Source organism: Grammomys surdaster, unplaced genomic scaffold, assembly GCF_004785775.1.
Source record: "Grammomys surdaster isolate TR1022 unplaced genomic scaffold, NIH_TR_1.0 690, whole genome shotgun sequence".
Taxonomy (NCBI): Eukaryota; Metazoa; Chordata; class Mammalia; order Rodentia; family Muridae; genus Grammomys; species Grammomys surdaster.
Window position 1 is genome coordinate 221,607 of NW_021605109.1, and position 16,723 is coordinate 238,329.

General features: G+C 44.2%; 1 protein-coding gene across 1 annotated transcript; it reads left to right on the plus strand.

The window, feature by feature from the left end:
• The first annotated feature begins 1,472 nt into the window (after positions 1 to 1,472).
• On the plus strand, positions 1,473 to 10,240 carry LOC114633485 (alpha-1-antitrypsin-like). The gene is made up of 4 exons (XM_028782044.1): positions 1,473 to 2,025; positions 8,143 to 8,413; positions 9,263 to 9,410; positions 10,046 to 10,240. Exons 1-4 carry the CDS (start codon positions 1,473 to 1,475, stop codon positions 10,238 to 10,240), a joined length of 1,167 nt encoding a protein of 388 aa, XP_028637877.1.
• Positions 10,241 to 16,723: the final 6,483 nt, after the last annotated feature.

Genomic DNA, 16,723 nt, shown 5'->3' on the forward strand with positions numbered 1-16,723 from the left:
GAAGGAAGGAAGGAAGGAAGGAAGGAAGGAAGGAAGGAAGGAAGGAAGGAAGGAAGGAAGATCTATGCTCAAGTGGTCTACCGTATGATAACTGGGAGAAAAGGAAATACATGCCATCTGAGAAGCCTGGCAGAGACTTTGATTAGGTTTTTATCACAGCTGCTCTGAGCTCTGGCTGTGTGTTGTGGGAAAAATCTAGCCTCTTTGGCCAATAGTTTCTCTGCAAATTACATGAGAACAAGTGGAAGCCACCCTTGACTGCTATGAAGCCTAGCGAGTGACTGTGATGGTTTGTGCTAATTGTCAACTTGTGAAAACAACCTAAAAGTCACTTGGCACAGGAGTTTCAGTGAGGAATTATCTAGACTGGGTTGACCCATGAACTTGTCTGTGGAGATTATTTTGATTACGTTAATTGAGGCCATCCATTGTGGGTAGCACCCTTCCATGATGAGCTTGTCTGTGAGTATTATCCTTGATTGTGTTCATTGAGGTCATCCACTGTGGGCAGCACCATTCCATAGGCCAGAAATTTTGGACTGGACAAGGCGGGGAGAAACAGGATCACTAACATGTACACATTCATTGGTCCTTCCTTCTGATGGTGCATGCAATGTGACCAGCCGCTTCAAGTTCCTACCGCCTTGACTTCCCCACCATGATAGACTGACTGTACATTGAGCTGTGATCTACAATAAACCTTTACAACATTAAGTTGCTTTTTTTTTCAGAGTATTTCATCACAGTAACAGAAAAATAACTAAGACACTGATCTTGAACATGAACCTTAATCTCTCTGGGCCTTGGATTCCTCATCAGTAACTGGAGGGTAGTAGTCATTGCCCCACAGAACAGTGACAAGAAGGCAGAGTTCAGACCCATGACAGTTCTAGACAGTGCAAATCGGGAGGGATATTTTCTGTTATCAATTAGATAAACTAGGTAAGGTATCATAATAGAGATTAATACTGGCCTACAATTCTGCTTCACGGTCAAGCGTCCTTGCAGGCATTCTTGTGGTGCAAGTCATCAAACAGCAAGAGATAAGAAATGTACCTGTGTCCCCTCTGCCTTGCTTCTTTCACTACACAGTCGCTAGTATTCAATAATGGTTTTGCCCTAGTGACCTTATCTAATCCCAATATCCCTTCAGGCCCCCATTCTAAACACAATCATTAGATTAAGCCTGTCCCCCTCCCAAGAATTCATACTACAGATTGGACTCTAAGGGGTTTTTGAAGAAGAAAAAAACCATTCATTAAAGCAAATGGTCTTATATAGAATAATTGGAACAGCGAAGCACATGGATGTCACTGCTTTTATGTGTAGAAATTGTCACAGGCCCTGACTTAGTATTTGTGTCCCCATCTCTGTCATGCAGGACAATGCCATCCTCTGTCTCAGAGGGAGTCGTTTTGCTAGCAAGCCTGTGTTGCCTTTTCTCTGGCTCCCAGCCTCAAGATCCCCTGGAGATGGATGTGGATGAACATGACCATGACCATAAGGAGCATCTGCCCTGCTACCGCGTCTCCTACATCATCATCCAGGTAGCCTTCAGCTTGTATCATAAGTCTAATAACTGGACAAAACATACCAACATCTTATTCTCACCGCTGAGTATTTTTGCTTCCTCTTTAATGCTCTCCCTGGGGGCAAAGAAGAACACCCATGACCAGATCCTGGAGGGACTGAACTTCAACCTGACAGAAACACCTGAGAATTTAATCCATGAATGCTTTCAGCAACTTACATATATCTTCCATCAGCCAGACCACAAAGAACAGCTGGCAATGGACAGCAGCCTATTCATTGACAAGAACCTGAAGCTTAAAGACAGGTTTGTGGAGGATGTCAACAGCCTGTACCACTCAAAGGTCATTGCTCTCAACTTCAATGACACCCAAAGAGCCCAAAACCAGATCAATGCGTATGTAGAGAGAGAAACCCAAGGGAAAATAGCAGGATTCGTCAAGGAGATGGAGGCAGATACAGCTTTTGCCTTGATGAATTACATCTTCTTCCAAGGTAAGGTGGGACCACCAGGCTTAGGCTCAAGGAAGCCACGTGAATGTGTGCTCATGCCCCTGTACTAAATCCTTCCTTGACATCCCAGAATGCAGCAGGGTAGAGTATCCCAGTGTGGTTTTCAATTCCTCACTCAGAAATAATTCAGAGCATCTATAAACCTAAAGGTGGAGAGATGGGGTAAAGCCAGCCAGAACATCATCTTTGAGTTACAATCATCATTGTCCTAATGGTACTGGGATACAGCACTCACAACTCTACTGGAAAACTAAGAGATGGGAATTGATAAAAAGAATTCTTTTTAACAGTTTGAATTAGAACTAGGGGGAGAAAAACTTCTCTCTCTGCTTTGCCTGTAACATTGTTATGATTCATAGAAAGGATGGATGATACCAAAGCCCCAAACTACACATGTGTAGAGTTAACTGTGAGGTCACTGTCAGAACTGTGATAAAATGACCCTTTCGTAGAACATGGCTTCTTCCTTAGCTGCCAGGGCTATGAGTTTGTCTCCCTCCCAGGAGGGGTGTCCTAGAGATATTTTAATTGCGTAGGATCCCAGTTTCATGACAACAATTCTTTCTTCCCTCGGTCTTAAGGGTCTTGGGGTATTATCCCATCTGTTGTTGAACCTGTGTGGAAATTCTCTAGATACACCTGTATTTTAAAACAGCCTTTAGCAGACTACTAGAAACCAAGGTCCTAACATCTTTCAGAGGATCTTTTTCCTTAGACTCACTTGTTACACAAGTGATTCCACTTTATATGTTAGATTTTTTTGTTGTTGTTTTCTTGTTTGGTTTGGTTTATGTTTAAACAGGGTCTCACTGTATCATCCAGGCTTACTTGAAACCCATGATCATCTGGGTTGGTGTACCATGAGGTCTGTCATGACTCCATTTTTTCTTCTCACAGTTTCTTTCCCTTTGTCTCCAAACCATTTTCTCTGAGCTAGTTTATCATACTATGGTTTGACTTCAGTTGCCTTAGCTGTCACTACCAAGGTGAGATCTGTCCTGGTTGGTCTGATCTGATCCTGCAGTGGGAAGGACATAGAAGGAAATCAAGGAGTCAATTCCTGGTGACATTTTTGGCTAGAAGGAGGAGCGCTTAGGCTGAATTTTCCAGGAGTCCATTTTTAATTTAATTTGGTTTTATTCATCACTGAGTGGCTGTGCCAGCCCCTCAGAGTGCCACCTGTTTAGGGCATTTTCATTACAAACTATTCTCCCACAGAATATCCACAGATTTCTAAGGAATTACAAACTAACTCTAAAGAAAGTTTAGCAATTTCCAAACCAATCTATTCTTTATTGCCTACAGTATTACATTAGGACTTCAGAAGTAACCAGTGTCCAGTGGTTTTAATTACTAGTGTGGCTGACGGGAGTACAGTTCTCAGGTGCAGCTGCTTGTCTGTGATCCAAACAATGATCAGAGTAGAACCAAAGTCATGTGTAAGGCTGAAAAGGCTGTCATTAGAACAAGTTTTAGTTTAGATGATAGTAGCGTAGGCAAGTGTTGTCCTAAACTTTGAGTTCTTGGAGCTTTCCATGTTGGTAGAACAGAAATGCACAAAGAGACCAGTAATAATTAGCGATTTTTAATACTAATTTATATTTTATTATTCAAGTGAAATTTAATAGCTTGAAAGTTTCAGACTTTGGACAGGATTAAGATTCTGGACAGGATTAACAGTCTGAGTGGCCTTGAGTAGATTTTCTATCTGAAGTAGGAGACCGTGTCTCGTATAAACAACAGAAAAATTGCTTGGCTGAGTTGAAGCAAATTGATCAGAAAAAGGTTTAAACAACAAACCTCTCAAATTATGGGGCCTCCTACAGGAATGGTATTGAGTTCAGATGGAAGAAATAACCAAGAACTTTATTGACCATCTTGTGAAATTAAAATATAGGGGCAACACTGATTTATTATCTTGTGTGTATTAACCTATGAACCTTTATGAATTTTCTATAATATTTAGACAAAGCTTATATATATATAACATATTAAGTGTTAGGCACAGATAGATAGATAGATGGATAGATGATAGATAGATGATAGATAGATAGATGATAGATAAATATATTAGAAATATCTGATTACATCTACCTCTAAGCCAAACATAATACAGTAACCTAAACAATAGGTGTTAGTTTAACCAGCATTATAAGGTAAACATTTAAACGACACTAAAACAGACACATTATTTTTTAGGTCAATAATGTTTTTCTCAATAATGAAAGTCCACTATATCACAAGAGCCATGGCTCCGTGGGCAAAATGCCACAGTGAGGATCTGAGTTTGCAACCTTAGCACTCGGGTAAACATTGGGCATCACTGCACCCAACTGACCATAATCCCAGCAATGGAGGACGGAGATAAAAAGAATCTGGGGGCCCTGCTTAATTCTTGCAGAGAAGCAAAGTTAGGGCCCCAGCTTTCACATTGGGCAGCTCACAGTCACCTGTTACTATCCCCCAAGCGGATCTGACACCTTCTTCGGTCCTCCACTGACACATGCACTCATATGCACAGAGATGTGCACACATATATATGCCAGCACAGACACATACACCTAAGTGTAAAAATAAGTAAATACAATTTTGCAATTTAAATTAGAGTGGTGGGCAATAGAGGACATCCTGAAATCAAACTTTGGCCTCCGCCTGTACCTGTGGGCAAGCACATCTGAACACAGACATGCATGAGCAGAAACAGAGCCATGCATGTCCTTGGGAGACAAGGCCAGTGAGTCGTTATGAGTTCGAGGCCAGCCTAGCTACATAGTAAACTTCAGGCTAGGCAAGGCCACATAATGAACTTCAGTCCAGCCTGAGCTACACAGTGAGACTCTGTTTTAACAAACACACGCCTGTACATGAAAATCCCTAAATCTTTTCTCTTATGTGACTCGTTTTTTCTTTTTTCTTGCTTTTTAATAATTTGAGACAATTCTCATAAAAATTTTTTAGTTTGTTTTTTATAGCAAAGCAAAACATGTTCCATTAATCTACAATGAGTTTAATTAACTGATTTGTCAAAAAAAAATTACCTCAGTCATGTGAAGGTAGAAGGCTTCTGGGAGACCTTAACAGCTTTACTTAATGTGAGGACTCATCTAACTACAAGCTTCTTTAGAACTATGTAAACAGTATCCAAATATGCACATGTATGCAGATAATTATGTAATTGCACTCAAATCTAGTCAAACATCCATGAAAATAGACACGCCCCCCCAGATTCAAACACCATTTTATTTGGAGAATATATATATATATATATACAAATTATGACTTCCCTGTTGGGCAGGCCTGTCCAGGGAGGTCCTTGATGTGACTTGATGCCCATTCAGACCAACTCCTTCAACAAACAAGGCAATGAGTGTTTTCTGTGGCTGTTCGGCCTGAGAAAGCCCCCCACCCGCCACCATCAGAGAAGATGGTCTAAAGACTGTGAGAGACATAGAGGTCAAGTGAGACTTTACAAACCAAGGATCCCTCCAAGCACAACATGGGAGGGATTTCCTCAGCCCTGGCATCAATACAGACACTTAACCCACAGATGTGCCCCCCACCCTCCACACGGATGCACCTTTGCTTCTTTTTGTATTCTAGTTAAAATTTCAGGACTCTAGAATATGAAAACGGACTGTCTAGACCACAAGGGATGGAGTAAAAGGAGAAAACATTCTCAAAAAACAAACAAAAAAACAAAAATCACTGAATTAGGACGGATATGGTGATAAACCTAAGTCAGGATGTACAGATGATGGTAACAGGCTGTAACGAAGAACCAGACAGCAGAAAACATATGTTATCCAATCCTGGCCACACTCCAGGAAAGTATTCACGGGGCCACCAACTCCCAAGTCCCTACAAGTTGTGGCAGATACCACTCTCAGCTTGCTAGAAACAACCCGCCATGGACTGAGTGGTTCTCAAAACAGTGCACCTTCCCACCCTCCTAGGAGTGAGTGTCCACCCTAACAGGCCTTTACAGCAGATATCCCTTAACCTCCCAGAAGTGAAGTGCCCTGACAAGGGTCACGTTTTTCATCACAGTCTATGTCTTCGGGGGTAAGTATCTTTGCCCTATTTATTGTGGATACCAGGAAAAAACATCAACCGTTTTTCCTTTATCAATGTAATGAGATTTATTTATTCACAGCCAATGTTATAAATGAGGAATGGGGGAAATCCCTGTATGTAAGACACGACTCAAAAGCTGCTAAAATGTGCCCCATTGTACAGAGCTAGCTCTCCATGGACACTCTAAATCTCTTCCTCTGGACCTCTTTCTTCTGACTGGTTTGCCAAAAATGTTATCAGGTAATTGAACATCACTTTGCCTGGAAAATAAGAAACCAAGGTTGGTTGAAGGAAATAGTTCATGTGCAGTCTTGACCGGATCTGGAGAAAGGATAAATCTCTATATTGTTCCTTTGCCTTATCTGTGTGGTATGACAGTTTACAAGGAAAAAAAACTGAAATAAAATCCAAGGAATATAAGCATTATGGGTTTGGCTTCAAGGTACAACATCAGAACTGAGATTAATCCTTCTCTGGAAGATGGCTTCCTCCTCTGACACCAGAACTTTCAAATACTAGTCTCGTTCCTTCCATGGGGTTTCCTAGGGAAATGTTAATTCCTTGAGGACTCAGTTACACTGTTATATCCAGGTTCACTGGAAATCCCTATGGGAGTTGAATACCAGATACATGGCATTCCTTCAGTTGTCAGTCATACATGCAAACTGCCACAGATGGCATGGAGCACATAGTTCTTTGGGTGACTTCATTTGGTAAAGTCTAGAGTAAAAAAAGAGTCCGCAATGAAGTGTCTAAGATCTAGGTTCAAATATGGTCTTCACAACTCATTGGTCATAATATAATGACAGCCAATTCACATGCTTGGGATGAGAGTGGACAAGCTTATCACCAGGTAAACGGTCTCACTGTTGTCAACTAGCACAAATGTTTGCCTTGACACCTACTGAACTGGGAAATTATTATTTATTAAGATGACTCCCTAGTCCAGGGAGCCAGGTACTTCCAGCCAGCCTCTGATCCATGACATACTAGGGACCCTTCAGGACTGGCTCCCATCCCTTAGCCAGAGCTAAGAGTGAATAGTCTTCAACTTGTAGACAGACACAGTGCTCATTAGCACAGTGTAGGCCAGACTCAAGACAGAACAGTGCTCAGAATAGAGAGGTTTCTTCTCCTCGGTGAAGACACACTCCCCCCATCCACACATCCAGAGCCTAGCACAGAATTTTCAACAACAACAACATGTGTAATCGCTGAAGCCAAAAATAAACTCATTGCATAACCTTGGTTTTCAGTCTGGCTTGTTTGCTTTGAGTGCTTGGCTGGTCAGGACCTCATGAATCCATGGACCAAATATTCTTTCACTTCCTCCAGGATGTATCCTGTAGGAAGGTTGGACGGAGGCGAGTCCATGCTATGGCTACAGCTTTCTCATATTACCCATGCTTCCCAGCAGAGCAACGCAGCCCAGAGAACCAAGGAAACATCAGCCATGGAGACCCAGCTCTGATACATGCAGGGGAGACTTAGTGTCTGTCCTACACCGCTAGGAAGGCTCAGAGTTCCCTGAGGACACTGCTCACTCTGACAGCCTTGATGAGGGACACTCTTGTGCACCAGAGAGGGTCTTCCCCAGGCACATACACTTTATCTGTGGGCCCGAGACAAAGATTTAAAGGTACCCACTAGGTTTTCCTAGGGTGCTTATTTAAGTACCACTTTCAAGGTACAGAAGAGCACCCCAAAAAGAGATTCCAAGATTTGAGATAGGAGATGCGATTGTGCCCACTTGTCTTCATTTAGCATCCATGGGGCACTGCTAGAAAAACACAGAATAAAGCTGCTTCTTCATTGGAGTCAGGTTCTCAGAAATTAACCTACTTATATCTTCTGTTCTCTTCCTACAGCTGCAGACTATCTTTTTTAAGGGCCAACGGACATCCCAATGGGTTCATCCTCAACCAATGTTACAGCTGATAAAGCTGAGGCTAAAAGAGCGTCTCACAAGTCTTAGTTAATTCTCGACCCCACCACTGGCTGATGTGTCCCTTCTTTTCTCTCCAGGCAAATGGTATGATGACTTCGAGGTTGAACACATTGCGGAACAGGATTTCTATGTGAACTCGGACATGACCGTGAGAGTGCCCATGGTCCATCGGAGGGGTCGGTTTTTCTTGTATCGAGAGTTGGATCTGTCCAGCTGGGTGATGGTACAACATTATATGGGTGATGCTACTGTCTTCTTCATGTTGCCTGACCAAGGGAAGATGTGGGAGCTAGAGGAAACCTTGAATCAAAGACACTTTGAAAATAGCTTACAGCTCATTGATCTAAGGTGATTTCCCCACTCCAGGAAGCCAGACACTGCTAGCCAGCCTCTGAACCATGACATGACTGAGGTCCTTCAAGACTGGCCCCCATCCATCAGCCAGAGCTTATAGACAGGCACAGCTCTCATTCCTGCAGGGTAGGACAGGCTCAGAGATCAAATGATGCCCAGCATAGCACCTTCTCCTTGGCACAGACACACTCTATCCTCAGCATCCAGAGCCAGCACAGGGTTTTCAACAACAGCCTATGTTATGGCTGAACCAAAACCAAAGAGACAGGTCTCAGTCCTCAACCTCAGTCAGGAGTCAGGAGGTCAAGGTGAAGAGTTCATAGGAGACAAGAGAGGAAGAGCCTAGACCAGGAAAGAGCCAGCCACAGGGAGCATGACTGTAGAAGGCTCTGCTCCCAGCAGTCTCCAGTGAGATTTACTGGGTCCTAGAAAGCCAACAGTTCTGAAATATTCCTCTCCTGCTCCAGATCACTAAACCTGTGCATTAGTCAGGAACTCTCCATGCCCTGCTCTACCTTGGCTGGGCCTGAGGTGAACTGTTGACAGGGGTTCTGTCTTACCTCTCGGCCAACACCTACTGAGGTCCAGCAGCCAGCAGAAAGCTGAGTCAAGCAAGGTGAGGATGGCCTGTGTCAGGCCTGGGCCTGGTCTGTTCCTTTAGCATAGACCCTCCATGGACCTTGTCTATGGAAACTGGCCGCTGAGCCGCAGCCTGGGGAGTCACACACAACAAGTCTGGAGGACTTCCTGGGTGAGGTTGACGGAAAGCTGCCAGGACAAGACAATCTACTGTTGATGCTATCACAACAGAAAATAACGCCTTCATATTTTCCTACACCTCAGGACTGCAGACTTGTACTTTCCCAGATTGTCTATAACCACAACCTATGATCTGAAGACCATCCTGGGCACACTGGGCATCACCAAGATCTTCAGCAATGAGGCTGACCTCTCAGGGGTCACACAGGATGCTCTCTTGAAGCTCGACAAGGTGAGATCGCACAGTGACGGCAGTATCCCAGCTGTCAGGAGGGTGGAACAGAATGTGAGGACAGGTGAGACGTGAGGCTGAGGAAGGGGCCGAGGAACAGAGACATGGTTGTTCTCACAGACTCTACAGATGCATCTTGGAGAATGCAGGATCAGGGAGCAAAAGCAGGATAAGGAATCTGAGCTCCCAGAAGGACCACCTTGAATGGGACATGGTGACTGTTGATTTTATATTTGCCCAGGGTTGCTAATTCCCTGGGACTCGACTTCCCTACATTCATATAGAAAGGCATTGGTTCAGTTCACCTTCGAAACTTTTGTCCCAGCACACACAGGAAAAGGAACATGTTTACAGGAGACTTGAAGTACAGCAGGGGCCCCTCTGAAGCTGACAGCCATACCTAAGGTGTGTGGTTCAGGAAAGGAGCTGAGGTGAGAGGAGAGTAGTCTTACTGTGATGGGGAGGAACACAGAGGGAAAGGCTTCTACTGACCACTGGGGTTCAGGTTGAGGGGGCCACGGGTAGGGGATGACCATAGTGAGGCTTTCCATGGATGAGGCTTACACATGGGGCCTGGCTTCAGGCTGGGTTAGGTACAACCTCCCTCCAACCTACCTTGGCTTCTCCCCTTGTAGGCTGTGCACAAGGCTGTACTGACCTTCGGAGATGAAGTGACGGAAGCTGCATGGAACACCAGCTGGAGTAAGAGGGACGTTCCTCAAAACTTATCTATCCACTTCAACAGGCCCTTTATATTTGTCATTAAGGATGAATACACCAATTGCCCCCTCTTTGTGGGAAAAGTGGTCAATCCGACAACAAATGACTGATTTCAAGTTCCAGTCACCCTCACCACCCTGTTCCAGCCGTGTCCCCTTCTTGCTGACATTAAACACAACCATGCCTGAGTGTAACAAGCAAATCCCTCTCCTCGTGGTGTCTGTGTCTTCCTCTGTCCTCTGAGGTGTGTGGGGTCTCCTGGTTACAGTGCATCGCAGCATCTCCTGCATCTATGTTTAGGAGATTCCCATGATGTCACATCTGAAGGGAGAGGGCCATGTCCCCTTCTGGTTGTACTGTGTCATCTCACTGAGCCTGGCTTCTCCATCTCACCAGGACTTTCCTGAGAATGGCTGGAGGAAATAGTTGGTAGAACTCTTTCTCCTCAGGACTGGAACAGGACCCCAGCCTCTGTTGCTGTCACTTCTTCTCTGCCAGAGAGGACTCACACATCCTCCAATGAACAGAGAGGTCTCTGGGTCTTAGCCTCTTTCTCCTTCTCAAGACAATCAGCCCACTGGGCACAAAGCCTCTTCCTCTGTCTTCTCTAGTTACGTATCTTTTGTATATGGATAAATCTAGAAAGTCCTAAGAAGGGGTAGGAAAAGCAGGTCCTCCCATGTTCCAGAATCACCTTGCCCCACCTTTTACCCGGGCAGTGCAGGAGAATTGGCCCTGCTGGCTTGGGTGCTGGAGATCTGGCTCTACACCTCTCTGGCTGTACAGTGATTAGGGCTCAGACGAGCTGTCTCTGCCCCTTACAGGATGCTGCACTAGGGAGAGCCGGTCCCATACCTCACCTAGGCAGTACCGTAGAGCTGGCTCTGTTGGCTTTGGCACAGGAGAGTCAGACCCGAGGATGGGAGACCAGGAGAGTGGGCCTACATGGGCACTGTGGTAGTGCTGGTCATGGTGGAGTGGGCATAGAAGAGCTGGCCAGGGTGGGGGCATAAGAACAGGAGACCTGGCCCCTTGCTGGCTCTGGCACTCTGGTGAGCTGGCCTCACCCTCTCCTGGACAGAGTAGGAGTGCTGGCCCTGGTGGTGCAGGTGGAGAAGAGCTAGTGGACTGACTGATGCAGCGGCCACTCAGGCCCAGATCCAGGGCTTGGAGTTGACCCACCCCAACATCCACCCCATCTGTGAACTGCGGGAGGGTGTGAAGGGGCTGTGATGTACTGCAGCTTTTTTTTATTTTTTTTTTCTTTTCAAGGGGAGAGGGCGTAAGGGTGGAGGACAGACAAGGGACAGGGAGATGAGTGTGATTGAGCTGCATGATATGAAACTCACAAAGAATGAATAAAAAGCTAAAAATGAATAAAATAAAATCCTCACAAGTCTTAAAAATTTATAAAAGAATTGGAAAATAAAGTACAACTAACAACTCTGGACAACATATCTCCTCTTCCTCCTCTTCTTCTTCCTCCTTCTCTTCTTCCCCCTCCTCCCTTCCCCTTTCCTCCTTCTTCTCTTCCTCTTCCTCTGCCTCCCCTTCATCTTCCTCCTCCTCTTCTTCTTCCTCATCTTTCTCCTCCTTCTCCTTCCCCTTCTTCTTATTGGGGAAGAAACACAGAGTCTCACAAAAGTAGGGAAAATAATCTACCGCTTTTTTGTACCCAGGCCCTATAGTGGTGTATACAAATAAAGTTATCTTCAACCAAAAAAAGAAAACAACAACAACAACAAAAACAAACAAACAGAACAAACAAACAAAAAACCACTACTTGCTTGACAGATAACTGACTGCTTGGGGTCATAGATTGCCTCTTGACAGATCTAATTTTCATGACTATTCTAACTTTGCTCCTTGGTCCCTGCCCTTTAAGCTGGCTCATGAAGTTTCTCCAGCAAAGACTACAAGCTTTCACCTCCCAGAGTGCACTGAATTTTTCATGGCGGAAAAGTACCAGCCCCTATCCCACCTTGATGTGCTCCTTCCAAGCTGAGACTGTCTCCCTCCCTCCTCTTGGAAGAAACCTCCCCCTAAACGATCTCCTCTCTCTTCTCTTTACCCTTCCAAAGTTGGGAAACGTTTGGTAGTAGCCTCAGGTCATGAGGAGTGTTAAGTCAGGGTGTACAGGACAATAGTCCCTAGCCATAAAAAGTGACTTAGCCTCTGAGTGACCATTCAGCGCCACCTGCTTTGAGGTTTCAAAAGCCCATGCCAGGCTCGGTATCTCTTCTGCATGTAGATCAGGATGTAGTTTCCAGCTACTTTCTCTAGTTCCATGTCTGCCTCCTACCATGCTCTGGCCATGATGATAGCAAGCTAACCTCTGAAACTGTAAGCAAGCTCCAGGTAAATGCTTTCTCTTATGAGAGTTACCTTGGTTATGGTCTTCACAGTGATAGAACAGTAACGGAGACAGTCGGGACTGGAAGTAGCACTTACCAAATGCGTTTTCTGTATATACCAAGATAGTTATATAATTTTGATCCTTACATTGGTTAATGGATCATGTTCAGTGACAGGTGTATATTGAACCATCCTTGAAGAGCTCATTAAAGTCCCTTGTGGTTATGTTACCCATCATTCCTTCCCAAGATCTCTTGGATCTGATTTGCCAATATCTTGTTGAGAATTTTTTTTTTCTTTTACTGTTTTGTTAGGGTACAGGGAGTTAACCCTCATACATGAGACTTTCTAGGGAGTAGCCAGGGCCCCAAGTTGTCCTTTAAACACCATGAGAATGATGGAAAAGAAGAAAAACAGTAGCTTTTGACGGTCCTTGGTAGGGACTGGGTGAGGGTTTACAAGCACAGATTGTTCTAACCACTAACACAGTAGCACAGATCTCGCCTTAGTGGGAACAGGAGTTTATTCTGGAGTCAAGTGTGAGTGCCTGTGGCCTGGGAACACAGGTTAACTCACCCCAAAGACATTTTAATATGAAAACAGTTTCATGCTCTCTCTCTCTCTCTCTCTCTCTCTCTCTCTCTCTCTCTCTCTCTCTGTGTGTGTGTGTGTGTGTGTGTGTGTGTGTTAACCTATTTGTCACAAGAACATTAGATCAAGCAAAGAGGTGTGCAAGAAATGGCTACTAAAAAGGCTAAAGATAACCCAAAGTAATTTACCTCCAGATCTGTAACAGCCACAAAACTCTAATCAGGCAATCAGCCTTGCAGGATCTCTAAGACAGGTACTTTCCTTCCCTCTGGGAATTTTAATTCACAGTCCTCTTGTTGGTCAAGTTTTAACAGGCCACCTGGGGTGACCTGTGGTTTGAATCAGACTAAAGCACTCATTATGAGTAGATCACAAACAGTAAGACTCCAAGGTCCGGTCCACCCACCTTAGAGTGTCCACACCCACTGTGTCTCAGGCTTGTCCTGAACATGTGTGGGAACATGAGTAGCCTCAAGGCACCGAGCAATCAAACCATTATGTGTTTGTACCCAACTGACCCAATAAAGTTCTTTCAGACCCAGGAATGAGGTATGCTTTGTCCGGGAACCTTATGAGGTGGTTTTACATCATGGAGTGTTCCCCCTGACACATCCATGGAACAAGTGTCTTTCTGAGAAGGCACCCCTGGAATCCCTAAACTAAGGGAGGTGAGGCTGTAATAAGGAAGTGAGACCATGCAAAACCACAGCATTAGGTAAGTTTGCTTGTCTAAGGACTTCATTTCTGACCTCAGTCTTTGAAGAGGATACAATGTTCTCTCTCAGGTGTCTGGGGGTTTTTGTTTGTTTTCTTCCCTTTAGCAGTCTGAACATGTCTTCTCATCCTCTGGGGAACAGTAAGGTTCCCACTGACACTTCTGTTATTAGTCTGAGGAAGACTCCCTTACAGGAAACATTCTCATTTGCTTTCTTGCTGCTTTTATGACCCCTCACCTCTGTCCTTTTGAATGTGCTTGTGGGTGCCTCTGGGAGTCTATGAGCTCCTTAGAGCTGGAGTCCATGTTTCTTTCCCAGGCTTGAGGAGGTTTGCACTGTTTTATTAATTACATTTTCTTTCTTTTTTTTAAAAAAAAGATTTGTTTTATTTATTTTATGAGTACACTATAGCTGTCTTCAGACACATCAGAAGAGGGTATCAGATCCCATTACAGATGGTTATGAGACACCATGTGGTTGCTGGGATTTGAACTCAGGACCTCTGGAAGAGCAGTCAGTGTTCTTAACCGCTGAGTCATCTCTCCAGCCCTTAATTACATTTTCTATTCGTCTCTTCTCTCACTTGTATCACCATAATGAGAATATATATTTCTATATCAGAGTATCAGCAGTCTTGTCAGATAAACCTATTTTTGATTCTCTCACTCCACAATCCCTAACTGGCTTATGTGCCTAAGACAGGACTTAGGGAGTGCATCTCAAGGGTAGAGCACATACCCACCATGTGCAAAGACCTAGCTTCAATTTTTGACACTAAAAATTATAATATATATTTCAGGCATTCTTTTTTTTCTGCTTGATCTAGATGGGTGTTATTACTCTCAATGATATTTTTAAAAATACATACATTGACTTCTTCATCTACAAAACCTGTTGCTTTTTTCGTGATATCTGTGACTTTTGTAGTTTCTCATTCAGAGCTTAAGAATTTCTTTATGTCACTGAACTGTTCATCTGGATTCTCTTGTGTATCCCGAGTACTCATGAGAACATTATTTTGAATTCCATTTTCAAGAATCGCTTAAATTCCTTTGAGATGAGGAATGTGGGCTAGGGAAATCCCTTCATCCCACTGGAGATACCATGCTCTCTAGCTTTTTCTTCCTGTGTCTTTGTGTGTCTGCCTGCTTCGGAGCAGCATCTGTCTTCTCCAACTCTATTGGCCTTTGATTAATGGCAAGACTCTATTTCCTATGGGCCAGGCTGGGTATCCATGAGGTGTGGTGTGTTAATTTGAATCCTGGATACACTCATGGGTGTGGTTTCTGTGAAGCCCATCTATAATTCTATCAGCAATGTTTACGGCTGCAGGGAAAACCTTGGCTGTAGGTGTTTTTTGTTTGTTTGGGTTTGTTTGGTTGAGTATTTTGGGATTTCTGTTTTGTTTTACTATGGTGGTGTTAACACCAATGAGATGCTCTGGGCCTCTTTTGTTCCATTCAGAAAGAGATGGTGGGTACACAGGGAGAACCTCTGCAAGTGCTGGTGTCTAAAGGACTTGTGTTTCTGTCAGTGTCTGGCAGCTGGAAGTGACAGTGGTAGGCAGAAGGGCGCTATGGCACATGACACCCTCTAGTGGTACGATTCAAAGCTTGCCTTGGGTACTAGGATTCCTTAGGAGATAGTTACTGCAGGGCTCGTCTCCAAATAATAAAGGCCCAAGCATCTCCCACCCTCCTGAATTCTGGTGACTAAATGTTATAAGGCTTTAGTACACTGTGCAAGGGTTTTCTCTCATCAAGCAAAAGAAGCTTTTCATGGCCTGGAAATGACATACGAGGGTCACTGTCTTTTGACCTCAGTGGAAATAAGCCGACCAATTTCTTCTCGCTACCTGTCTTGCAGCTAAAATTAAGAGCATAAAAGCATGGGTTCCCATTTGACAACTGAAGATAACCCTCTTAGCTCCTAGATATACACACCCATTACACAGAAAGGTGAAGCTAAGCATGCAAAGTCTTCAAAGAAGAAGATAGCCTTGTAGGACAAAGGTCATATAAAAGTGATTGTCAACGTGACACAACCTACAATCATCCCTGAAAAGAGTCTCACTGAGAATGGCCCAGGGGCATGTCTGTAGGGGATTTCCTTATTTTAATTAAGGTGGGAAGACCCAGTCCACTGTGAGCAGCACCATTCCCTACGCACAGGGCCCTCAACTGTATCAGAGTGGAGAAGCCTAGCTGAGCACAAGCAAGCAGGTACACATTCATTTCTCTCTGTTCTTGACTGGAGGTTGGAAGCACCTGCCTCGACTTCCCCACAGTTACGGACATCAGTCTGAAACTGTGAGGTAAAACAATCTCTTTCTCCCTTAAATTGCTTTCTGTCTGGGTATTTTGTCACAGCAAAGAGAGTGAAACTTTGGGCCGGTATAGAGCCAATCACAAACTCTGTCGCTTCGATGACTCTTTCTTCTTAACAGCTCCTACATTTCCAGCCCTTCTAATACTCTTCATTTCCTCACAGGGTGACAATCTGTGAAAGACTTGACCAAAAACTTACAATGAGGGAGGAAATCAAAATAATGGGGGAGGGGGGGTTGTCATGCCAAGCTGCCCCAAACAAGCATGCAAACGAGACAAGGAACGCTTCTACTCAGTCCAAGTCCTTTGGGTGTTTGCACAACCTCAAAATTCTCTGTATAGCCTTAGGTTTCTTTTGCTGCAAAAACATGTGAGATCAATACCTTGTAGAGATGAAATGTGGGATCAGGTCCATGGCTGCACACCCATATTTGAAAGCCATGATCCATAGGAACCACTAGGTGGTGCTCTTTCCCATTCCTGAAGATTATTGAGACCAGTCCTATTTTATTCTAACTTATATCTAACTCCTACATGATTTAGGACTTTGCTAGTAATCTCTCTCTCTCTCTCTCTCTCTCTCTCTCTCTCTCTCTCTCTCTCT

Bases quoted from the DNA above. Each gene is read 5' to 3' on its own strand.
- LOC114633485 (XM_028782044.1), top strand. From the start codon at position 1,473: ATGGATGTGGATGAACATGACCATGACCATAAGGAGCATCTGCCCTGC. The intron at 8,414-9,262 runs GTGATTTCCCCA...CCTACACCTCAG, and splicing joins TTACAGCTCATTGATCTAAG to GACTGCAGACTTGTACTTTC. The intron at 9,411-10,045 runs GTGAGATCGCAC...CTCCCCTTGTAG, and splicing joins CTCTCTTGAAGCTCGACAAG to GCTGTGCACAAGGCTGTACT.